The 26395-nt window shown below is 44.0% G+C and overlaps 2 protein-coding genes and 1 non-coding gene across 3 annotated transcripts; 2 read left to right on the top strand and 1 right to left on the bottom strand.

Annotated features, from left to right (window-relative positions):
* The first annotated feature begins 9081 nt into the window (after positions 1–9081).
* On the top strand, positions 9082–13508 carry LOC119355345. The gene is made up of 5 exons (XM_037622136.1): positions 9082–9204; positions 9328–9401; positions 11080–11209; positions 11884–12195; positions 12914–13508. The coding sequence occupies exons 1-5, from the start codon at positions 9082–9084 to the stop codon at positions 13184–13186; spliced, it is 912 nt and encodes a 303-aa protein (XP_037478033.1). The 3' UTR covers positions 13187–13508.
* Positions 13486–15757, top strand: LOC119357947. Its single transcript, XM_037624702.1, has 3 exons — positions 13486–13516; positions 13998–14279; positions 15093–15757. Exons 1-3 carry the CDS (start codon positions 13486–13488, stop codon positions 15374–15376), a joined length of 597 nt encoding a protein of 198 aa, XP_037480599.1. The 3' UTR covers positions 15377–15757.
* Positions 15758–16262: 505 nt separating this feature from the next.
* TRNAR-ACG lies at positions 16263–16335 on the bottom strand. The gene has a single exon. It is a non-coding gene; the product is annotated as a tRNA-Arg (tRNA).
* Positions 16336–26395: the final 10060 nt, after the last annotated feature.

The following is a 26395-nucleotide window of genomic DNA, read 5'->3' as shown; positions in this document are numbered from 1 at the left end:
TAACAGCTACTCCCTCCGTCCCATAATATAAGAACGTTTTGTATAGTACACTAGTGTTCAAAACACTCTTGTATTATGGGAAGAGGGATTGGTTCATTTTGTAGCATTCTGCATCTTATCTCCCTCGCCCACCATTTACTAAAAAAGATCAAATCTATATTTAATCTTACCAACAAGTAGAATACACAGACAATGCCAGTGCAGAAGTGTAGCCCATTGCTCTTGTCAGTACATTTTGTCCTGTAACTCTTGTACTTCCAGGGATTGGTAGTTGATTATGTAGCATCAATTTGCATCTTATCTTCATTATCCTCTATCCCTTCCAGTATTATCATATCTATAATTACTCTCTACAAAATGTAGAGTACATGCGATGCTTATGAAGAAGATTCTGTGCTGGAATTCTTGAGTTATCCTTCCCTTGCCATGGAGAAGGGCATTATAAAGCCGGTGTTAACTATTAATGTAAGTCAGTCCTTCTAAAGCCTTTATCCTCAAATGATGTTTAATTTGCTCATACTCCCTATCGTTTACTGCTGTTTAGTTTGCTGTTTCTACCAAAATGCATGTTCGTAAGAACCGTAAGTTCTAAGTTTTACTTGTAAAACCAAATTCCTTATTCATACCATGCACATTACTTAATACTCCCTATATGTATGCTTGTTTTTGTGGATCTATGATCCAGTGTGTGGTGAAGAAGCCCACGTTTGCACCTTGTCATCTCCTGTTTTATCTTACTGATGTGGCTGATGATATGAACAACATGCCATGCACATTATCCAAAATAGATACAATGATTTTCTTTGCCCTTCATCTATGCTTGTTATGTTGACATGGTAATCCAGTAGTGTGGTGAAGCTCCCCGCATTATGAACAATGCCAAATTATGCTATTGATATTTTGAACATACTCTTTATTTTCTAATTTGAAATTGGATAGAATTGACAGAACAGTTATCATCTTTGTTTATACACATGCAAAACCTGTCATCTCTCTGCTTTGTTTTAGGATGATATGCCTGATGGCATGCACAAGTCTGCTGAAGGCTGTGAGACAAACCCAACATATATTACAGCAAAGAAGGCAAAACATCTTGAAGATAGCGAGACAACCCCAAAGTCTTGTCTTGATGTAGTGTTCAAGTTACTTGAGACTAACAGTCACACAAGCTCACAGAATTCGTTGTCTGAATCAGTTCGACTTCTTCAGTCCCAAGTTCTAGCAGAAAGGCATTCTGCAACTCAACTTTGACTTGAAGTCCTATCTCTAAGAAAGATTGCGGAGAACACCAATGAGAACCTCATCGCTAAACAGCTACACCTGGAAGCTATGACCGACATGCTAGGCCGGTCTCACAGCCTTGCTCAGCAGCTTGCGCAGCAGTTCCCCCGCAAGGCTAACATTTCTTGAACTGTCTTGGAAGTGGTCTCGGTTTAGTATTATTTTTGTTACGCTGCAATGGTGCCCAGTTTTTGTAATCTGCTTCTTCGTTGCACTTTATGATCACTGGTGGCGAACTTTGATGCCCAGTGGATGTAATATACCTTAAATCCTTTATTGTGTAGTGTAGGTTTATTCTTAGTTACTATGCCGTAATTTATTTATTGTATAGAGTAGGTTTGTTCTTAATTCCTACTAGTTATGCAGCAGCCCGAAATGAACCCCGACCATGATTGTGCGAATCAAATCATGGGCTTTTAACAGGCCAAAATAGTCTGGGTCCTTGTTTGGCCCAATCAGATATCGGCTGCGAGCAGGCCGGATGCAAACCGGGCCGTAGTTAGGCCCAACTATATGACGGGCTTTTAACATGCCGAAATTAATATAGGGCTGAAATGTTAAACGGGCCCTTAACAGGCCAAAACTAATATCAGGCCAAATTACTAAGTGGGCCTTTAGCAAGTGGGCCCAAAAGCATAGTGTCCAGTTGACGGGCCGAATCTGATATGGGCCATAATTGAGCCCAAAGCCTCTTAAAGGGCCGGACCTGATCTGGATCGTAATTTGGCCCAGAACGTGATAGGCTTTTAACGGGACGGATCTCATATGGGCCACTATTAGGCCCGGAGCGTGGCAGACCATTAATGGACCAGATCAAATATGGGCCGACATTTGGCCCAAAACATGGCAGCCAGTTAATGGGTTGGCCTACTAGGGTCCTCAAAATCTTGTGGGCCTATAGCTGGGCCGGCCCATTAATGTCGGCGAAATCTCGTGGGCCTTTAGCTGGGCCGACCCATTATGACCCGCGAGAATCTCGTGGGCCTTTACCTGGGCCGGCCCATTATGGCACACAAAAATCTTGTGGGCCTTTACCTGGGCCGGCCCATTATGGCCCGCAAAATCTTATGGGCCTTTAGCTGGGCCAGCCCATTATGGTCCACAAAATCTCGTGGGCCTTTAGCTGGGCCGGCCCATTATGGTCCGCAAAATCTTGTGGGCCTTTAGTTGGGCCGGCCCATTTAAATTTGTTGGGCCGTGCCACGTGTCGATGTATCATAGGCGCCTTCTGTCCAGTGAGTGGATGACATCTGTCCCGGCGATGAGCTGACACGTGTTTCCTCTAGCCAATGATGATTTTACACGTGGAAAATCCCCATTGGTCGGGGCTGTTAACGGGTTATCGGATCCAAAACCCGACCCGATAGCTTAAGGGCGTTCCGTTATGGTGGATGCCACGTGTCGGTCACCCTTGACGAAAGCACTTTTCTGATGCGCGATTTATCGTCATGGAAGGGGACACTTCCGTGATGATAATTTTGGTATTATCATGGAACACTTCTACGACAGCACATGTATGACTATCTTGATTCTGTCATAAATTTGTCATGGATGTACATGCATGACAAAAAAAGCGACCTACTATGACAAACACGTATCATCACGGAAGTGTATTTTTTTTGTAGTGCAATACAATGGTCTCTTGGAGATCCTTATGATGTAACTCTTCTTGCGGTGTGTTTGTTGGGTTCGGATGAACTTTGAGTTTATGATCAGATCTATCTTTTTATCCATGAAAGTTATTTGAATCTTCTTTGATCTCTTATATGCATGATTTATTATAGCCTCGTATTTCTTCTCTGATATTTGGGTTTTGTTTGGCCAACTTGATCTATTTATCTTGTAATGGGAAGAGGTGCTTTGTAGTGGGTTCGATCTTACGGTGCTTGATCCCAGTGACAGAAGGGGAACCGACACATATGTATCGTTGCTACTAAGGATAAAACAATGGGGTCCATCTCTACATAGATAGATCTTGTCTACATCATGTCATCGTTCTTATTGCATTACTCTGTTTCCCCATGAACTTAATACACTAGATGCATGCTGGATAGTGGTCGATGTGTGGAGTAATAGTAGTAGATGTAGGCAGGAGTCGGTCTACTAATCTTGGACGTGATGCCTATATAATGATCATTGCCCGGATATCATCATGATTATTTGAAGTTCTATCAATTGCCCAACAGTAATTTGTTTACCCAACGTTTGCTATTTTTCTCGAGAGAAGCCACTAGTGAAACCTACGGCCCCCGGTTCTCTTCTTTAATATATTTTCCTTCACAATCTATTTTATTTGCCTTTTATTTTCAAATCTATTAAACCAAAAATACAAAAATACCTTGCTGCAATTTATTCTTATTATTTTATTTGGCGTTCGATCTATCAATCTACTACAATTATTCACGTCCGTTTTGCCAATTTCTGGCACCGTTACCCGAAAGGGATTGACAACCCCTTTAATACGTCGGATTGCGAGTTGTTGTTATTTGTGTGCAGGCACCGCTTACGTGTTGTTGCTTGATTCTCCTACTGGTTCTATAACCTTGGTCTCATCATTGAGGGAAATACCTACCGTCGCTGTGCTGCATTATCCCTTCCTCTTTTGGGGAATACCGGCATAGCTTCAAGCCGCATCAGCAAGCTCCAGCGATCCATCTATGGATTGGTGCAAGCATCTCGGAGTTGGAATATACACTTTGGTGAGGAGATCAAAGCATATGGTTTTATACGGACTTACACTGAAACCTGTATTTACAAGAAAGCGAGTGGGAGCACTACAACATCTCTGATAAGTATATGTGGATGACATATTGTTGATCGGAAATGATGTAGAATTTTCTCGAAAGCATAAAGGGTGTTTGAAAGGAGTTTTTTGTCAAAGAAATACCTCGGTGAAGCTGCTTACATATTGGGCATCAAGATCTATAGAGATAGATCAAGACGCTTAATAGGACTTTCACATAACACATACCTTGATTAAGTTTTGAAGAAGCTCAAACTGGATCAGTCAAAGAAGGAGTTCTTGCCTGAGTTGTAAGGTATGAAGTTGAGTAAGACTCAAAGCCTGACCATGACATAAAAATAGAGAGAGAATGAAAGTCATTCCCTATGCCTTAGCCATAGGTTCTATAAAGCATGTCATGTTGTGTACCAGACCTAATGTGTGCCTTGCCACGTGTCTGCCAAGGGGGTACAAGAGTGATCCAGGAGTGGATCATTGGACATCAGGCAAAATTAACCTTAAAGTAATAAGGAAATGTTTCTTAGTTATGGAGGTGATAAAGAGTTCGTCGTAAAGGGTTATGCCGACGCAAGCTTTGAAACTAATCCAGATAACTCTGAGTATCAATCTGGATGCGTATTGAAAGTGGGAGCAATTAGCTAGAGTAGCTCCATGCAGAGCATTGTAGACATAGAAATTTGCAAAATACAAATGGATCTGAATGTGACAGACCCGTTGACTAAACCTCTCTCACAAGAAAAACATGATCACACCTTAATACTCTTTGCGTATTAATCACATGGCGATGTGAAATAGATTATTTGACTCTAGTAAACTCTTTGGGTATTGCTCACATGGTGATGTGAACTCTGGGTGTTAATCACATGGCGATGTGATCTAGATTATTGACTCTAGTGCAAGTGGGAGACTAGAGGAAATATGCCATAGAGGCAATAATAAAGTTGTTATTTTATATTTCCTTATTCATGATAAAGGTTTATTATTCATGCTAGAATTGTATTGATTGGAAACCTTAATACATGTGTGAATACATAAACAAACATTGTGTCCCTAGTGAGCCTCTACTAGACTAGCTCGTTGATCAAAGTTGGTTAAGATTTCCTTACCATTGATAGTTGTCATTTGATAACGGGATCACATCATTAGGAGAATGATGTGATGGACACGACCCATCCGTTAGCTTAGCATAATGATCATTCAATTTATTGCTACTGCTTTCTTCATGTCAAATACTTATTCCTTCGACTATGAGATTATGAAACTCCCGGATACCCTAGGAATACCTTGTGTGCCATCAAACGTCACAACGTAACTGGGTGATCATAAATATGCTCTACAGGTATCTCCGAAGGTGTTTGTTGAGTTGGCATTGATCGAGATTAGGATTTGTCACTCTGAGTATCGGAGAGGTATCTCTGGGCCCTCTCGGTAATACACATCATAAGCTTGCAAGCAAACAACAAAGGAGTTAGTCACGAGGTGATGTATTACGGAACGAGTAAAGAGACTTGCCGGTAACGAGCTTGAACTAGGTATGAAGATATCGACGACCAAATCTCGGGCAAGTAACATACCGATGGACAAAGGGAATTACATATGTTGTCATAACGGTTCGACCGATAAAGATCTTCATAGAATATGTAGGATCCAATATGGGCATCCAGGTTCCGCTATTGGTTATTAACCGAAGAGGTGTCTCAGTCATGTCTACATAGTTCTCGAACCCATAGGGTCCGCACGCTTAACGTTCGATGACGATATAATATTATATGAGTTATGTGATTTGGTGACCGAATGTTGTTCGAAGTCCTGGATGAGATCACGAACACGACGAGGAGTCTCAAAATGGCTGAGAGGTAAAGATTGATATATAGGACGATGGTATTCGGACACCGAAAGTGTTTTGGGGGGTACCGGGTACTTATCGGGTCAACGGAAGGGGTTTCGGGCACCCCCGGAAAAAGATATGGGCCTTATGGGCCAAGAGGGGAAACACACCAGCCACAAGGGGCTGGTGCGCCGCCCCATATGGGCCGGCCCTAAGAGGAGAAGGAAAGAGGGGAAAGGAAAAGGAAAGAGTGGAATAGGATTCCTCCTTCCTTCCCTCCCCCCTCTTTCCTTCCCCCTCCGACAAATATGGCAAGGGGCGCGCGGCTTGGGAGGAGCCGAAGTAGGATTCGATCCTACTTGGGGCGCCCCTTGGCCTCTTCCCTCCCCCTCCCACCTATATATATGTGGGAGGGGGGCGCCTAGCACGCCCCAGACAATTGTTAGCCGTGTGTGGCGCCCCCCCTCCACCGTTTACACCCCCGGTCATATTTTTGTAGTGCTTAGGCAGGCGAAGCCCTACGAAAATCACTTCACCATCACCGTCAACAGGCCGTCGTGCCGACGGAACTCATCTACTACCTCGACGTCTTGCTAGATCAAGAAGGCGGGGGACGTCATCGAGTTGAACGTGTGCAGAACGTGGAGGTGCCGTGCGTTCGGTACTTGATCAGTTGAAGCGCGAAGAAATTCGACTACATCAACTTTATTGTCAAATGCTTCCGCTTACGGTCTATGAGGATACGTAGATACACTCCCCCCTTGTTGCTATGCATCTCCATGGATAGATCATTGCGTGTGTGTATAATTTTTTTGTTTTCCATGCAACGATTCCCAACAGTATCATCCTTGACCTAGACAAAACTAGGGAAGGCAAATGGATTTGCAAGGGTAAATCAGACAAATACTCCTCCATGCTCATGTACAAACACCTGATGTGTGTGTGTGAGAGAGAGAGAGAGAGAGAAAAAACTCTAGCAGATTTAGACACAAGATCTTCTAGTTGGTTACTCACAGTCAAGCAGGCCCTCTCAGTCGGATGGTGGCAAGATGTGTCCCCGGACATGGGCGCACAAGCCCTTCTCGAGTTCATTGCGCTGGTGGACATAACTCAGCATGTGGACCTGCAGCAGGGCATTGATGATGACATAGCTTGGACTTGGGAGAGCACAGGGCAATTCTCAGCGCAATCGGCATATCATGCCCACTTTGCGGGAAGAACAGAGAACGCGGGAGCGGTGCAGATATGGAGATATCCCCCTCCCTCCACATGCAAGTTTTTCACGTGGCTCGCGGCAAGAAAGAGATGCTGGACGGTAGATAGGCTTCAGCGACGGCAGCTGCCGCACCCGTCGGCATGCCCTTTCTGTGATCAACTGCCGGAGACATTGAATCACTTGCTTCTCGGATGCGTTCTAGCACGACTGGTATGGGCCAAGATCATGAACACTTGGGGTAGACCGGAGTGGACGCCATCCGCTGATTCAAAGCTAGTTGAATGGTGGACAACACTCAATCCTCAAAAGCAATCCCGGAAGGAGGCGTGGACGATGATAACACTGATGCTATGGATATTGTGGAAGCACCGAAACGACATTGTCTTCAATGGAGCATCGCCATCGGTGAACGGCGTGCTTGTTAAGATTGAGTTAGAGGCACAGGATTGGAGGGCGGCTGGCCTACTACGTGAACATGGCTCAGTCATTTGTATGGTAGATAGGTGGGACGAGAGCGAGTAATCCGCATGTGGATTCTTTAGAGCTCTAGCAGCTGTAGGGTTGGTTGTACTAGCAACAATGGCCTTCTCTTTTGGCCACCTATTCTATCTATGATCCTGATGCGTCAACCTTTGACGCATCCCTTGAAAAAACTCAGTGCGGAATTAACACTAGATCTTTACTTTACTGCAAAGAAAAGGTATGCATCTGGACATCACTTCTGCCCAAACTGCAATAAAAATACTAAGAAAACTACCATGCATCTATTATGGGACTGCGATCTTGCACAAGAATATTGGCATTATTGATTCCCTATAAAAAGAGGGGAACATCTAATTATGAACACACAATGCTAGCTGCTCATCATTTGCCAAAATCTTTCAGCATGGAAATTGTCATAGTAGGATGCTGGAATATTTGGATTCAAAGGAATGTGCAGGTTTTTAGAGCCATACAACCAACCATTCAGGCTTGGAGATACTTCCTCAAAGCAGTCATCCAGCTGCTTCAATTCAAAATAAAAGATAAGCCTGCAAACTCTTTTCACCAATGGATGATCAATACTTATGATTATAAGCATGTTTTCCTTTCCTAGAGCAGGCATTGGTTAACCTTTATTTTAGTTTTGATTCTTTTATTCTTTTTTTGTATTCCTCTCACCTTGTAAAATACTGTTTACAATTACATGAAAACTACCTTAGAACAGTTGTTCTACGGTTTGCAGGTTAAAAATTATGCTTTCCAATCATCTATCTTACTCCTTCGTTCTTATTTTTTGCTCTTGCATATTTTCCTTTCTACTCCCTCCGTCCTATAATATAATAGCGTTTTTGACACTACACTAATGTGAAAAATGCTCTTATATTATGAGACAAAGAGAGTATTTCTGTATATCCCGCGCCGAATAAGCCTTTATTCTCAGTCGCGTCCTGGTTAGCCGTGAGGCCCTGGTTAGCATCAGCGTCGTGGCTTTGCTTGAGCGAGCGTCAATCACCTCTCGTTTTCCCCCGCCAAAAAAAAAAAATCACCTCTCGTTTTCACCTGGTCACTCTGCTCTCGGAGTCTCGGTGGATGAGCGTAACTTTGCACGGTGGGACGGTGAGTGGGGCGAAATGGCAAGGCACGTGCCCACCGGCCCTCGCCAAGGCAGAGGATCCACTACACCGGCACACCGGTCACCTCCCAGCGCTCAACAACCCACCGTCCAGCACGTACCCAACCAGGCTCACAACCGTGCGGCACACAGATCCCCGGATCTCCTGCTCCCCCAGTCTCCCGTTCTACTCTGACCCACAACCCACCGACAAGTGGCTCCGTAGATTTCATGGCCCACATGTCAGCGACGGCGATGTGACTGTTCCGTGACGCGGACGGGAAATGGATGGGTGTTACTCCTACTACTAGTACCGTCGTACCCACGCCACGCAGCAGCACCGCGAGGACCCAACCCCGGCTTACCCGAGCGAGCGAGAAGAGGCGATAGAGCACGGGAGGCAGCACCGCTCGGGAGCAATGGAGAGGGCGACGCCGGTGCGGAGCCCGCACACCTCGACGGCCGACCTGCTCACGTGGTCGGCGACGGGCGCCGACGCCTCCGCCGCCTCGCCGGCCGCCCCGTCCCGCCCCAGCCTCAAGGTAAGCAGCGTGCGCCCGGGGCTCCGCCTCGCCGTGTTACTGCCTATGCACAGAGCCGTTCTGCTGTCCCCTGTGCGATGCGACTGACCTCGGGCTTCACTGCTGCTGTGCTTGTTTGTGCAGCCGGCTGGGGGGATCACGCCGGCCATGTTCGGCGCGCCGGTGAGCGAGCACGAGGCCGAGGATCTGAGCAACAGGTGAGATCTGGGGCCTCCCCATGCCGCATTCCGCTCTGATCTGCTCGATCTGTGGTTCCCTACTGCGTATTTGCTTTGATTGCCCTGATCTGATCTAGTTGTAATGTATGCTCTGCTTGTATGTGGGGTTTGACCGATCGATGTCGCGAGCTTCCAACGATTTGCTGGACTGCTCTGGGTTTAGCAACGGCCAGAGCAGTCGCTCGCAGACGATTGGTTCATCAGTGGACGCACTATGTAAACATGCGATGCTGATTCTGTCCAAATTTGTAGCGTTGCCGATTTTTACACTGGATTTGCGATTGTGCGAGGGTCCAAATTGCACCCATACTCGTAATGATGCCTTAAAATAATTTGAGTGATGCAAATGACAAATATGTGATTCAAAATTCAAAATTCTGGCGTCACCACAAGGAAGAAAAGTAAAAATCTAGAAATTAGCTGAATTTGCATAGTCATGCCGCGTACTGGCTTGCTGCATGTGGTCGTGGCTAGGTCACCGTCTATTTTCTCTGTTATTAGTACTGGTAATTTTTGAAAAGTTCAATGCCGTCAATTCTCTGGAGTGTGGGTTCTCTATGAGTGTGGCTAACTCTCATCTAGATGAGACTTAACAAAGTCACATCTAACTCCCACCAGTGGCGGTGCTAGGAGTAAGAGCAAGTGATGTCGAGGCTATATATGTGTGCATATATGTAGACAAACTACAGTAAAATGCAAGTTCCTGTTGGCCTTCTGTTCCTTTTGTTTTGGGCTGTAATAATTAGACTTAGCTCTGAGATGTTGAGTTGTGCTGCTCAGGTTTTCGCCCCATGGCGTTCGTCTCGACGGCAGGCGAACGCAGTGGGTTTACTGGCAGTGCTCGAACTTGCTTTACCTCTTCCCCCCTCCTGAAATGTTTCTGGAACTGTTGTATTTCCGTTCATTTGCAACCGGTTCAGCCCGGTTCGAAAAAAAGTAAAACGCAAGTGTATTATTGCTGCTAATCCAACTTTTGTGATGTCGCTTGACATCATATACAGCACATAGCGCCACCACTGACTCCCACACCATTTGATTTTACGCGGAGATTCGTGGGGATTTTTTTAATTAATCAAATGATTTAGGAGTTAGATGTGACTTTGTTAATTCTCATCTAGATGAGAATTAGCAAATCCGTATGACTATCATTTTGTCAGTTTTGCCATGGCAGCCAAATTAAAACCATAGTGGATAACTGGATATTCTAAGTTTGCCTACTCCTGTGAGCATTGCTTTCAAAATTTATCACTTGCATGTGTTGAAGGTTCTGCACAAAATTACCTAGGCTTGCATTGCATGACAAGAGTTATATTTTTGTTTCCTACATATATTGTACTAGTTGAAATTTTCAAAGAAGAAATGAATTTTCCTAATGTGGTGATTGGCTGATTGCTATCGTCCGGGTGATAACTTGAAAGTACCAATATTCTTGTGGTTAGTGGTATGTGATGTGTGTCTTTTTTTGGCTTCGTTGGTTTATAAGCCATAGAATGAAGTCTCATAAGCAACTGCTTTGCTTGCAGTGGTAAAATAATTAGCCAGGCAACTCTTATTTATGTATGTTGTAGTTTTTTTAACGAGAAGATATATGTTATAGTTGCTCGAGAGTAAGGTACTGAACTCTTGCCAAGTGTCTAACCTTGTTGATCTGTTATAGTGAAAGGAGATTGATGTCCGGTTCAAAGATGAAGGAAATGACTGGGAGTGGGATATTTGCTGAAAAGAACGAGAATAGTGATTCAGAGTCTTCAAATCCTGCAAACAGAACTTCTGTGAGGATGTATCAGGTACGTAACATGCTTACAAACATCTCGTTATCTCCCCCACTTGGTTGGAGAACACTCACTCAATATCACAAACACACGTCGTTTTGGTTACTGAAACGGTCTTCATGATTTACCTTTGACCACTAATTTTTACTATACTATTATATGTATAATACAATTTTTTTATAAATATACTTTTCAAGGCAAACCTAAACATACGATTTACAGATCCTCAATCTAAATATTTGAGGCAATATTTATAGCCAAAGTTTTAAAAGCTTGACCTATGACATGTATTTGTGATATGTAGGGAGTATCTGTTTCTCCGCTTGGTATTATTTTGATGGTTCCTTGCGCTATTAATATTTATATGTGTTGATGGGCAGTCACTCTTTCCTTGGTAGAGTAGTAGAGTACCAAGTTAAGGCATACTTTGTGCATTTTCTGTTAACACAAACTGCTATTTGGTATCTGAGACTTGAAAAATGCACTTAATGGGCCTCCACAGATATCCTGTTATGTCAAGTTTTAGTTTCTGTAACCCCTCAAAAAAAAGTTTTACTTTCTGTATTTTCATATTTGGAACCTTCAACATCTGCTGATTGTTTTTTCTTTCTTTTTTGTGGAGATGAACTAAATATTAAACTTTGATTTCTTCTGACAATATCAGTCGCTGATGCTCCTTTTCATTACAGCAAACTGTAACTGGAGTAAGTCAGATCTCATTTAGCGCTGATGGAAGTGTTTCTCCAAAGAAGCCATCCTCAATTCCTGAAGTGGCTAAGCAGCGAGAGCTTAGTGGCACATTCGAGACTGATGCTGAAGCTAAAATTAATAAGCAGCTTTCTGAAGCCAAGAACAAGGAGCTCAGCGGAAGCAATATCTTTGGTCCACCTCCTGAGACCCCTGCAAGGCCACTGGCTGCTCGTAATATGGAGCTACAAGGAAATGTAGATTTTGCACTTCCACAACGAAGAAGCGTGCACACATCAGTGAAAGTATCCAATGTGAGTTACCTGATACTATTGCCTTCCTGTTGACATTTTGATTATATATTTTACTATGTCTCCTTTTGGAGTTAGTAGCCTAACCAACAAAATAAAGTGGCCGTATGCATCGCCCAGATGCAGAGGCCGGGGGTCATCCTCCTTTTCTAAAAAAAATAGAGCCCATTTGCCGACCATTTGACGTGCTTGCATGGTGCTGATTTGCATTCTTTGATATTATGTTAATTAGATGCTTCTGTTTCTTGCATGTTAGATGCTACACTGTAATCAGTGACGGAGCTTAGTGTAGTCCAAAGGGGGACATGGACCCTCCAATGCTTTACTAACACAAAGACGTCACAACATAATTCATGAATTATGCACTGTTTTGTGTGTTTAATTTGTAATCTCTTGAGGCTGCCCCCTCTGTGATTAGCGTGAAGCCGTTGCACCGACCGTTGTCTGGTGCCTTCAATTCAAACAAACCATTGGAAGCCACTTCTAGCTTGACCTTATAAGCATGTTCAAATTCGGTTGCATAAATTTTTCATGTACATTTCACCAGCTAGGCAGCTACTGCCCTACTCGTAATAAGTGACTGATGTCTGCATAGAGAGAAAAGCATGTCAATTTTATTTGATGATTTGCTCATATGACAATATTTTCATGATAGCACTTAACCTTGTTAGCATAAATATCCTACCTCTGCATTTGCATGACTTGAAATTCCTTTTTGTAGCCTGCTGGAGGTCCAAGCAACATCACGTTCAGTGAGGATCCTGTAACGAAGACAGCAAAGAAAATTCACAACCAGAAGTTCCAAGAGCTGACAGGCAATAACATCTTTAACGAGGATGCTCCCCCTGGCTCAGCCGACAAGTCTCTGAGCTCAGCAAAGCTTAAGGAGATGAGCGGCAATGACATCTTCTCTGATGGAAAGGCGTCTTCGCGAGACTACCTCGGCGGTGTCCGGAAGCCACCTGGTGGCGAAAGCAGCATTGCACTCATCTAATTATGGTAGACTGCTCTAGTCGGGACTGGCTAGTACGTCCTCATTTCAGGTGCTCTCCTTGGCCTTCCCGGGTCTAGATGATGCTTTGAGATCTGAATTATGTTGGATATCTTAGCCCTAATATAGTGTAGAGTCAGCAGGATCTGACTCGGCTCATGTCATGTACGCCTGTGCGTGATCTCATCCTTGTTTTGTGGTACTTATGTATTAATCTCTCTGTACTGAGAACCTGCGCAATAAGCTTTTTATGGACTCATTCGGTATCATTGACAAGGCAATTTGCAACTCTTTTATCAGCTATGCCAGGAAAGATTCAGCGGAATTCTTGTGGTAACACCTGTGATGAAACCTTCTCGCTGTATTAACCTTTCTTGTGGTGAATCAGTACTTGTGTTAAAAGAGTTGCAAATATTACAACAAATAAAGGGTGAAGAAATATGTTAAGAAAAAGGGTGAAGAAATAAGAATAGACCTTTGGTGATCGGTACATAGATCCTGATTGCAAGTTCAGCCTGGCATGCAGTATTTGTGCTGTTTCTCTCTTCTTCTGCTCTAGGTGCAGTTTATAGTATCTCAGGATGTAGGTGTTTCTTCAAAAAATGTGTATGACTTGGTATGTAGGAGTATGCAGTATGATTGACTCCATTTCCGTAATGGAAATGGGGGTCGTGTGGTAGTTCGGCCCGGCTTTGTGGAATAGAACGTTGATTCAAGTGTAGGAAGCACCAAAATAGGATTAAGCCAATAATCAAAGTGGAGAGTCTGGTTTTAAGATGAAAGTCATGCGGAGAAACAAACGTGCATACCTCAGTGGAAAAGCAGCCTGCTGGAGGTCCAAGCAACATCACGTTCAGTGAGGATCCTGTAACGAAGACAACAAAGAAAATTCACAACCAGAAGTTCCAAGAGCTGACAGGCAATAACATCTTTAACGAGGATGCTCCCCCTGGCTCAGCCGACAAGTCTCTGAGCTCAGCAAAGCTTAAGGAGATGAGCGGCAATGACATCTTCTCTGATGGAAAGGCGTCTTCGCGAGACTACCTCGGCGGTGTCCGGAAGCCACCTGGTGGCGAAAGCAGCATTGCACTCATCTAATTATGGTAGACTGCTCTAGTCGGGACCGGCTAGTACGTCCTCATTTCAGGTGCTCTCCTTGGCCTTCCCGGGTCTAGATGATGCTTTGAGATCTGAATTATGTTGGATATCTTAGCCCTAATATAGTGTAGAGTCAGCAGGATCTGACTCGGCTCATGTCATGTACGCCTGTGCGTGATCTCATCCTTGTTTTGTGGTACTTATGTATTAATCTCTCTGTACTGAGAACCTGCGCAATAAGCTTTTTATGGACTCATTCGGTATCATTGACAAGGCAATTTGCAACTCTTTTATCAGCTATGCCAGGAAAGATTCAGCGGAATTCTTGTGGTAACACCTGTGATGAAACCTTCTCGCTGTATTAACCTTTCTTGTGGTGAATCAGTACTTGTGTTAAAAGAGTTGCAGATATTACAACAAATAAAGGGTGAAGAAATATGTTAAGAAAAAGGGTGAAGAAATAAGAATAGACCTTTGGTGATCGGTACATAGATCCTGATTGCAAGTTCATCCTGGCATGCAGTATTTGTGCTGTTTCTCTCTTCTTCTGCTCTAGGTGCAGTTTATAGTATCTCAGGATGTAGGTGTTTCTTCAAAAAATGTGTATGACTTGGTATGTAGGAGTATGCATTATGATTGACTCCATTTCCGTAATGGAAATGGGGGTCGTGTGGTAGTTCGGCCCGGCTTTGTGGAATAGAACGTTGATTCAAGTGTAGGAAGCACCAAAATAGGATTAAGCCAATAATCAAAGTGGAGAGTCTGGTTTTAAGATGAAAGGCATGCGGAGAAACAAACGTGCATACCTCAGTGGAAAAGCAACCTGCTGGAGGTCCAAGCAACATCACGTTCAGTGAGGATCCTGTAACGAAGACAGCAAAGAAAATTCACAACCAGAAGTTCCAAGAGCTGACAGGCAATAACATCTTTAACGAGGATGCTCCCCCTGGCTCAGCCGACAAGTCTCTGAGCTCAGCAAAGCTTAAGGAGATGAGCGGCAATGACATCTTCTCTGATGGAAAGGCGTCTTCGCGAGACTACCTCGGCGGTGTCCGGAAGCCACCTGGTGGCGAAAGCAGCATTGCACTCATCTAATTATGGTAGACTGCTCTAGTCGGGACTGGCTAGTACGTCCTCATTTCAGGTGCTCTCCTTGGCCTTCCCGGGTCTAGATGATGCTTTGAGATCTGAATTATGTTGGATATCTTAGCCCTAATATAATGTAGAGTCAGCAGGATCTGACTCGGCTCATGTCATGTACGCCTGTGCGTGATCTCATCCTTGTTTTGTGGTACTTATGTATTAATCTCTTTGTACTGAGAACCTGCGCAATAAGCTTTTTATGGACTCATTCAGTATCATTGACAAGGCAATTTGCAACTCTTTTATCAGCTATGCCAGGAAAGATTCAGCGGAATTCTTGTGGTAACACCTGTGATGAAACCTTCTCGCTGTATTAACCTTTCTTGTGGTGAATCAGTACTTGTGTTAAAAGAGTTGCAAATATTACAACAAATAAAGGGTGAAGAAATATGTTAAGAAAAAGGGTGAAGAAATAAGAATAGACCTTTGGTGATCGGTACATAGATCCTGATTGCAAGTTCAGCCTGGCATGCAGTATTTGTGCTGTTTCTCTCTTCTTCTGCTCTAGGTGCAGTTTATAGTATCTCAGGATGTAGGTGTTTCTTCAAAAAATGTGTATGACTTGGTATGTAGGAGTATGCAGTATGATTGACTCCATTTCCGTAATGGAAATGGGGGTCGTGTGGTAGTTCGGCCCAGCTTTGTGGAATAGAACGTTGATTCAAGTGTAGGAAGCACCAAAATAGGATTAAGCCAATAATCAAAGTGGAGAGTCTGGTTTTAAGATGAAAGGCATGCGGAGAAACAAACGTGCATACCTCGGTGGAAAAGCAGCTGGAAATTATATATAGTATAAACTAGAGTACTAAGAAGAGAAGATAAAACTATCAATAAAAATCGACTCCGCTGGGGATCGAACCCAGAATCTCTGGTTTCGTAGACCAGCGCCTTATCCATTGGGCCACGGAATCATTGCTGGTTTCTTTCCAACAACAGTTTATATGGACATCAATGAATGGGCTGGCCAACATGATGCAAGATGAGTTGGTCATACCTCCACACGTGTTGTTAGCTCAAGTTTATAGAGGGATTCCCTGTTTGAACGAGAGGTGTAAATTGCCAAAAACCATCACAGTTGCGCACAATGCATAAACAAAACTCTGCTAGGCGCAAAGATAATATGTGTCTCTTAGGCTCTTGGGTACGAGAGATACATCAATGCTGATGGTAAACTCTAGAAACAAGTGATTGATGCTAAATATAAGATTTCCTCTCCTAATTTGTTCACTTCATCACTTGCCCCTATGCTAACACTTCTCTCTTTTGGAAAGGGATGCTGCATGTTGCCAAAGCTATTGAATTTGGCTATAGGTGGGTAGTGAAGATGGTAACAAAATTAGGTTTTGGGAGAACACATGATTTGGGCCTTCCCCTCTAGTTGTCCAATTTTGGGACATCTACAATCTTCGTAATGAAAAAACCCATGTTACTTCTAAGAGTAAATTCCGGTTTTTACCCCCTATTTTGACATTTTTGACACTAATTACCCCATTTAGCAGGATTTCATCCATTTTACCCTATTTAGTAGAAATGTTGCCATAATTTACCCTGTTTAATTTTTTGTGAGCATTCTAACCGGCAGGTCCAATTGTGTTGTGCCTATTTACCCTGTCTATTTTCTGGAGTTGATGGTATTCTCCTATTATTTATAAAATAGATCCTTCTCTATTATTTGCAACAGATCATGGAAATAAAATGCGAAAAATTTGTGTTATGACAACTATTTCTGCCTATTTGTTCCCTGGGTCATGATGTCAATTCGTCTCCTTATTCAAGGATCATGCTGTTAAATTATCTCTCTTTTGCCAAAAAGATCGTATTTCTGCTTCACACTACTGTCAAAACTGATTAATATAGGCTATAGACTGCTCTGGATTCACATGTTCGAAACATGATTGAATAATGCTTCCCATTTATAGATAGCTTCACTAGTTCACAACTACACAAACTACAGAATACACCAAACAGTGGCAGTGGCAATGACAGGCTACACAAGCAGCGGCACAAACACCTTGTCAGTCTTCACCTTTCTTAGCTCCTACACATTGCAGAAGGGTGACATGTATACACATGATCTTCAATAAGCATCTTAATTCTGTCCTAATGAAACGCCTCGCCGACTAATGCATGAGTCGGGAAAATATAAGACTACACAAATTGCTATGATAGATATGGTCAAAATCTTGTGGAATGGGGTACGACTGAGAGGGATTGTTTGTTCACCAACCTCACTAATTTGTTGGACCAGCCATCGCCATAGCCCCGCCATCAACTGAGCACATCCTCATGGGGTCCCTACTATGTCGCCAAAGTAGTAAAATGAACTGGTCACAGCCTGATGGGATCATGTACATGGACGCGCCTATGCCAACGTCGGCGAGCTTGACGGAGCCATCGGATTCCACGGGGTCATTTCTTGCTTGGATGCCGCGGCCATACAACCCTGCTCGAGGAGGTATGAAATCGCATGGCCGGCCGCTCAGCACTCATCGCCGCCACCGCCGTCATCATCACCGCTGCCTGACAATCCCCAACCCAAGGTTCGAGCTAGCCTAGCATGTGTGTGGGTTGGAAACCTAGACGAGCGATGCAATCGATAAGGGACAGGCAACACAAGCAAGAACCGACTGGAGGCAAGCGTGGCCCACGGCCGACTCGGGCGTTGTGCGTTGGATGCGACGTGAGCGACCTCCATCGGGCTGGTCCTGTTCCCGGTCAAGGAGAAGCTGGGAGGACCGGTCCAGCAGGAAGAAAATAGGCAGGAAAAAACGGTCGATGTGGGATGCCAAGTGGACCTGACAATTGGGACATGTCGGTCAGAACGCTCACAAAATTTTAAATAGGGTAAATTGTGGCAGAACTTTTGTTAAATTGGGTAAAATGGATGAAATATGGCTAAATGGGGTAATTAGTGTCAAAAATATCAAAATAGGGGGTAAAAACCGGAATTTACTCTACTTCTAAAGTTTGGGATGATCCATTTTGAAAATGACTTTCAAGAGGACCCCCACCCCCCAAATGAATTAGAGCAGGTTGCTAGTAGCATTACTTTGTCTGATGAGGCTGACTCTTTGATTTGGCAGTATGACAACAAGGGCCAGTACTCTACTAGCTCTATGTATAATATGATAGATTTTAGAAGGTCTAACCAGTATATATTCCTGTTGTTTGTGTCGGCCCTAGGATTCGTATTTTCTTGTGATTTCTTGCAAATAATAAGCTCGTGACATGGATAATCTTTTTTTGCGGGGGAAAGGAAGATTTCATTAACTCACGGAGGCTTCTCGGCGTCGGAAATGTTTACAATGCAGTCTAAACCCGACCTCAACCACACAGCCGTACGAGGGGTACTACGACCATACGTGGCTAGTGCATGACTGACATTGTTTTGTGATCTACTAATGTGAGAAAATGAAATCTCCCTAGATTGAGCAGTAATCACCCTGCTTATATCCTCTACTAGTGCTCGCACTTGTGATCGGTTCGCTGACTTGGCCGACAGCATCGAAACCGCTTCAGAGCAGTCCAACTCTACCAAGATGGGTAGGTTGGTACGGTACAAAGCCAACTCCAGTCCCTCCTTGCATGCTTCCAACTCCGCTTGGAGGCTATTATCACATGTGAGCAGCTGCCTACAAGCTGTAAAAATGAGCTCCCCTCTATCATCTCTAAGGACCATCCCTCCCCCTGCTGCTCCCGTGGCCTGTACAAAGCTACCATCGGTATTCAGCTTTGCTGTCCAGCCAGCTGGGGGAGGTATCCAATGGAGCGGCTGTGCCTTACTCTCGCTGGCATAGTCAGCCCGACCTCCCTCTTGCACCACCATTTTTCCTTTCTCCAAATCTGCATGTGGAAACTGGTGGATACACAACAAAGAATTAATGTGCCCTTGGAGGAAACACTTGGATGCTTCTGTGGGAGGAGGGACTTTGTCGTGTGTGATTTCATTGCGGATGTACCATGCCCGCCACATGATCATAAGGACGACCATGCGCGCCGTATCCGACAGAGGGTTTAGTAGCGCGAACAGCCACTCTGGGCCATCATTCTTGATGGTCTCCACCTTTGGAATAGGCCAGTCCTTCTCCATGGATCGCCAAAGGTCCATGGCAAGTCGGCACCTGCACATTGCGTGAAAGCCGTCCTCTCAATCCATGCCATAAAGGGTGTTGGGGAACGTAGCAGAAATTCAAAATTTTCCTACGTGTCACCAAGATCTATCTATGGAGAAACTAGCAACGAGGGGAAGGAGAGTGCATCTACATACCCTTGTAGATCGCTATGCAGAAGCGTTCAAGAGAACGGGGTTGAAGGAGTCGTACTCGTCGTGATCCAAATCACCGGAGATCCTAGTGCCGAACGGACGACACCTCCGCGTTCAACACACGTACAGCCCGGTGACGTCTCCCATGCCTTGATCCAGCAAGGAGAGAGGGAGAGGTTGAGGAAGACTCCATCCAGCAGCAGCACAACGGCGTGGTGGTGGTGGAGGAGCGTGGTACTCCAGCAGGGCTTCGCCAAGCACCGCAAGAGACGAGGAGGGAGAGGGGTAGGGCTGTGCCAAGAAGGAGAGGAACTCATGTGTGTTGGGCAGCCCAAACCTCAAGTATATATAGGGGAAGGGGAGGGGCTGCGCCCCCACCTAGGGTTCCCTCCCTAGGGGTGGCGGCAGCCCCCAGATCTCATCTGGGTGGCGGCCAGGTGGAGGGGAGAGGGAGGCGCACCAGTTATGGGCCCTAAGGCCCATCTGCCCTTAGGGTTTGCCCCCCTCCTCCCCTTAGGCGCCTTCGGCCCTTGTGGGGGGCGCACCAGCCCACCTGGGGCTGGTCCCCTCCCACACTTGGCCCATGCAGCCCTCCGGGGCTTGTGGCCCCACTTGGTGGACCCCCGGGACCCTCCCGGTGGTCCCGGTACGTTACCGATAAAACCCGAAACTTTTCCGGTGACCAAAACAGGACTTCTCATATATAAATCTTTACCTCCGGACCATTCTGGAACTCCTCGTGACATCCGGGATCTCATCCGGGACTCCGAACAACATTCGGTAACCACATACAAACTTCCTTTATAACCCTAGCGTCATCGAACCTTAAGTGTGTAGACCCTACGGGTTCGGGAACCATGCAGACATGACCGAGACGTTCTCCGGTCAATAACCAACAACGGGATATGGATACCCATGTTGGTTCCCACATGTTCCACGATGATCTCATCGGATGAACCATGATGTCGAGGATTCGATCAATCCCGTATACAATTCCCTTTGTCTAGCGGTATTGTACTTGCCCGAGATTCGATCGTCGGTATCCCGATACCTTGTTCAATCTCATTACCGGCAAGTCTCTTTTACTCGTTCCGTAACACATCATCCCATGATCAACTCCTTGGTCACATTGTGCACATTATGATGATATCCTACTGAGTGGGCCCAGAGATACCTCTCCGTTTACACGGAGTGACAAATCCCAGTCTCGATTCGTGCCAACCCAACAGACACTTTCGGAGATACCTGTAGTGTACCTTTATAGCCACCCAGTTACGTTGTGACGTTTGGCACACCCAAAGTATTCCTACGGTATCCGGGAGTTGCACAATCTCATGGTCTAAGGAAATGATACTTGACATTTAGAAAAGCTTTAGCATACGGACTACACGATCTTTGTGCTAGGCTTAGGATTGGGTCTTGTCCATCACATCATTCTCCTAATGATGTGATCCCGTTATCAACGACATCCAATGTCCATGGTCAGGAAACCGCAACCATCTATTGATCAACGAGCTAGTCAACTAGAGGCTTACTAGGGACATGGTGTTGTCTATGTATCCACACATGTATCTGAGTTTCCTATCAATACAATTCTAGCATGGATAATAAATGATTATCATGAACAAGGAAATATAACAATAACCAATTTATTATTGCCTCTAGGGCATATTTCCAACAGTCTCCCACTTGCACTAGAGTCAATAATCCAGTTCACATCGCTATGTGATTAACACTCAAGGTCACATCCCCATGTGACTAACACCCAAAGAGTTCTGGGTTTGATCATGTTATGCTTGTGAGAGAGGTTTCAGTCAACGGGTCTGCAACATTCAGATCCGTATGTACTTCGCAAATTTCTATGTCATCTTGTAGATGCAACTACTATGCTACATTTGGAGCTATTTCAAATAACTGTTCTACTTGGAGCTATTCCATTATACGTATCCGATATCTCTACTCAGAGCTATCCGGATAGGTGTTAAGCTTGCATCGACGTAACTCTTTACGTCGAACTCTTTATCACCTCCATAACCGAGAAACATATCCTTATTCCTCTAAGGATAATTTAGACCGCTATCTGGTGATCTAGTCCTAGATTACCTTTGTACCCTCTTGCTAGATATGTGGCAAGGCACACATCAGGTGCGGTACTCAGCATGGCATACCGTATAGAGCCTATGACAAAAGCATAGGGGATGACCTTCGTCCTTCCTCTTTCTTCTGCCGTGGTTGAGCTTTAAGTCTTAACTTCATACCTTACAACTCAGGCAAGAACTCCTTCTTTGACTGATCCATCTTGAACACTTTCAAGATCATGTCAAGGTATGTGCTCATTTGAAAGTACCATTAAGCGTTTTGATCTATCCTTATAGATCTTGATGCTCAATGTTCAAGTAGCTTAATCCAGGCTTTCCATTGAAAAACACTTTCCAAATAACCCTATATGCTTTCCAGAAATTCTACGTCATTTCTGATCAACAATATGTCAACAACATATATTCATCAGAAATTCTATAGTGCTCCCACTCACTTCTTTGGAAATACAAGTTTCTCATAAACTTTGTATACACCCAAAATCTTTGATCATCTCATCAAAGCATACATTCCAACTCCGAGATGCTTACTCCAGTCCTTAGAAGGATTGCTGGAGCTTTGCATACTTATTAGCATCTTTCAGGATTGACAAAACCTTTCTGATTGTATCGCATACAACCTTTCCTTACGAAAACTGGTAAGGAAACTCGTTTTGACATCCATCTGCCAGATTACATAAATGCAGCTAATGCTAACATGATTCCGACGGACTTAAGCATTGCTACGGATGAGAAGATCTCATCGTAGTCAACTCCTTGAACTTGTGAAAAACTCTTCGCCACAAGTCGAGCTTCATAGACGGTGACATTACCGTCTACGTCCGTCTTCTTCTTAAAGATCCATTTATCTCAATGGCTTGCCGATCATTGGGCAAGTCCACCAAAGTCCATGCTTTGTTCTGATACATGGATCCTATCTCGGATTTCATGGCTTCTAACCATTTGTCGGAATTCAGGCCCACCATCGCTTCTCCATAGCTCGTAGGTTCATTGTTGTCTAGCAACATGACTTCCAAGATAGGATTACGTACCACTCTGAAGTAGTACGCATCCTTGTCATCCCACGAGGTTTGGTAGTGACTTGATCTGAAGTTTCATGATCACTATCATAAGCTTCCACTTCAATTGGTGTAGGTTCCACAGGAACAACTTCCTGTGCCCTGCCACACACTAGTTGAAGAGACGGTTCAATAACCTCATCAAGTCTCCACCATCCTCCCACTCAATTCTTTCGAGAAAGGACCCGATTCTAGAAACAATCCCTTATTGCTTTCGGGTCTGAGACAGGAGGTATACCCAACTGTTTTGGGTGTCCTATGAAGATGCATTTATCCGCTTTGGGTTCGAGCTTATCAGCCTGAAACTTTTTCACATAAGCGTCGCAGCCCCAAACTTCTAAGAAATGACAGCTTAGGTTTCTCTAAACCATAGTTCATACGGTGTCATCTCATCGGAATTACGTGGTGCCCTATTTCAAGTGAATGTGGTTGTCTCTAATGCCTAACCCATAAACTATCGTGGTAATTCGATAAGAGACATCATGGTATGCGTCATATCCAATAGGGTGCAGTTATGATGTTCGGACACACCATCACACTATGGTGTTCTAGGCTGTATTAGTTGTGAAACAATTTCCACAATGTCTTAATTCTGTGCCAAACTCGTAATTCAGATATTCATCTCTATGATCATATCATAGATCTTTTATCCTCTTGTCACGACGATCTTTCAACTTCACCCTGAAATTACTTGAACCTTTCAATAATTCAGACTCATGATTCATCAAGTAAATATACTCAACATCTACTCAAATCATCTGTGAAGTAAGAACATAACGATATCCACTACATGCCTCAGCACTCATTGGACTGCACAGATCAAAATGTATTACTTCCAACAAGTTGCTTTCTAGTTCCATTTTACTGAAAACGAGGCTTTCAGTCATCTTGCCCATGTGGTATGATTTGCATGTCTCAAGTGATTCAAAAATCAAGTGAGTCCAAACGGTCCATTTGCATGGAGTTTCTTCATGCATATACACCAATAGACATGGTTTGCATGTCTCAAACTTTTCAAAAACGAGTGAGCCCAAAGATCCATCAACATGGAGCTTCTTCATGCGTTTTATACTGATATGACTTACGTGGCAGTGCCACAAGTAGGTGGTACTATCATTACTATCTTATATCTTTTGGCATGAACATGTGTATCACTACGATCGAGATTCAATAAACCATTCATTTTAGGTGCAAGACCATTGAAGGTATTATTCAAATAAACAGAGTAACCATTATTCTCCTTAAATGAATAACCGTATTGCGATAGACATAATCCAATCATGTCTATGCTCAACGCAAACACCAAATAACAATTATTTAGGTTTTAATACCAATCTCGACGGTAGAGGGAGCGTACGATATTTGATCAACCTTGGAAATACTTCCAACACATATCGTCATCTCACCTTTTAGCTAGTCTCCGTTTATTCCGTAGCTTTTATTTCGAGTTACTAACACTTAGTAACCGAACCGGTATCTAATACCCTGGTGCTACTAGGAGTACTAGTAAAGTACACATTAACACAATGTATATCCAATATACTTCTACCGACCTTGCCAGCCTTCTCATCTACCAAGTATCTAGGGTAATTCTGCTCCAGTGGCTGTTCCCCTTATTACAGAAGCACTTAGTCTCGGGTTTGAGTTCAACTTTGGGCTTCTTCATTAGAGCAGCAGCTGATTTGCCGTTTCATGAAGCATCCCTTTTTTGCCCTTGCCCTTCTTGAAACTAGTGGTTTCACCAACCATCAACAATTGATGCTCCTTCTTGATTTCTACTTTTGTGGTGTCAAACATCGCGAATATCTCAAGGATCATCATATATGTCCCTGATACATTATAGTTCATCACGAAGCTCTAGCAGCTTGGTGGTAATGACTTCGGAGAAACATCAATATCTCATCTGGAAGATCAACTCCCACTCGATTCAAATGATTGTTGTACTCAGACAATCTGAGCACAAGCTCAACAATTGAGCTTTTCTCCTTAGTTTGTAGGCTAAGAAAATCGTCAGAGGTCTTATACCTCTTGACGTGGGCACGAGCCTGAAATCCCAATTTCAGCCCTCGAAACATCTCATATGTTTAGCGACGTTTCAAAACGTCTTCGGTGCCTCAACTCTAAACTGTTTAACTGAACTATCACGTAGTTATCAAAATGTGTATGTTAGATGTTCGCAACATCCACAGACGACGTTCGAGGTTCAGCACACTGAGCGGTGCATTAAGGACATAAGCCTTCTATGAAGCAATGAGGACAATCCTCAGTTTACGGACCTAGTCCGCATAATTGCTACTATCAACTTTCAACTAAATTTTCTCTAGGAACATATCTAAACAGTAGAACTAAAGCGCGAGCCACGACATAATTTGCGAAGACCTTTTGACTATGTTCAGGATAATTAAGTTCATCTTATGAACTCCCACTCAGATAGACATCCCTCTAGTCATCTAAGTGATTACATGATCCGGGTCAACTAGGCCGTGTCCGATCATCACGTGAGACGGACTAGTCATCATCGGTGAACATCTTCATGTTGATCGTATCTACCATACGACTCATGCTCGACCTTTCGGTCTCTTGTGTTCCGAGGCCATGTCTGTACATGCTAGGCTCGTCAAGTCAACCTAAGTGTTTCACATGTGTAAATCTGTCTTACACCCGTTGTATGTGAACGTTAGAATCTATCACACCCGATCATCACGTGGTGCTTCGAAACAACGAACTGTCGCAACGGTGCACAGTTAGGGGGAACACTTTCTTGAAATTATTATGAGGGATCATCTTATTTACTACCGTCGTTCTAAGTAAACAAGATGCAAAAACATGATAAACATCACATGCAATCAAATAATAGTGACATGATATGGCCAATATCATATAGCTCCTTTGATCTCCATCTTGGGGCTCCATGATCATCTTGTCACCAGCATGACACTATGATCTCCATCATCGTGTCTCCATGAAGTTGCTCGCCAACTATTACTTCTACTACTATGGCTACCGATTAGCAATAAAGTAAAGTAATTACATGGCGTTGTTCAATGACACGCAGGTCATACCATAAATAAAGACAACTCCTATGGCTCCTGCCGGTTGTCATACTCATCGACATGCAAGTCATCATTCCTATTACAAGAACATGATCAATCTCATACATCACATATCATTCATCACATTCTTTTTTTTGGCCATATCACATCACATAGTATACCCTGCAAAAACAAGTTAGACGTCCTCTAATTGTTGTTTGCATGTTTTACGTGGCTGCTATGGGTTTCTAGCAAGAACGTTTCTTACCTACGCAAAAACCACAACGTGATATGCCAATTGCTATTTACCATTCATAAGGACCCTTTTCATCGAATCCGATCCGACTAAAGTGGGAGAGACAGACACCTGCTAGCCACCTTATGCAACTAGTGCATGTCAGTCGGTGGAACCAGTCTCACGTAAGAGTACGTGTAAGGTCGGTCCGGGCCGCTTCATCCCACAATGCCGCCGAATCAAGATTGGACTAGTAACGGTAAGCATATTGAACAAAATCAACGCC

The sequence above is a fragment of the Triticum dicoccoides genome, chromosome 2A (genome assembly GCF_002162155.2).
Source record: "Triticum dicoccoides isolate Atlit2015 ecotype Zavitan chromosome 2A, WEW_v2.0, whole genome shotgun sequence".
Classification (NCBI taxonomy): domain Eukaryota; kingdom Viridiplantae; phylum Streptophyta; class Magnoliopsida; order Poales; family Poaceae; genus Triticum; species Triticum dicoccoides.
The sequence above is the reverse complement of the archived record's forward strand: the minus strand, read 5'-3'. Positions and strand labels throughout refer to the sequence as shown.

Excerpts from the sequence above, each read along its gene's own strand:
- LOC119357947 (XM_037624702.1), top strand. The coding sequence starts at position 13,486 with ATGCCAGGAAAGATTCAGCGGAATTCTTGTG. Across the intron at positions 13,517-13,997 it reads GATTCAGCGGAATTCTTGTG|TGGAAAAGCAGCCTGCTGGA; the intron begins GTAACACCTGTG and ends TGCATACCTCAG. Across the intron at positions 14,280-15,092 it reads AAGCAGCATTGCACTCATCT|TGGAAAAGCAACCTGCTGGA; the intron begins AATTATGGTAGA and ends TGCATACCTCAG.
- LOC119355345 (XM_037622136.1), top strand. The coding sequence starts at position 9,082 with ATGGAGAGGGCGACGCCGGTGCGGAGCCCGCACACCTCGACGGCCGAC. Across the intron at positions 9,205-9,327 it reads CGTCCCGCCCCAGCCTCAAG|CCGGCTGGGGGGATCACGCC; the intron begins GTAAGCAGCGTG and ends TTGTTTGTGCAG. Across the intron at positions 11,210-11,883 it reads CTTCTGTGAGGATGTATCAG|CAAACTGTAACTGGAGTAAG; the intron begins GTACGTAACATG and ends TTTTCATTACAG.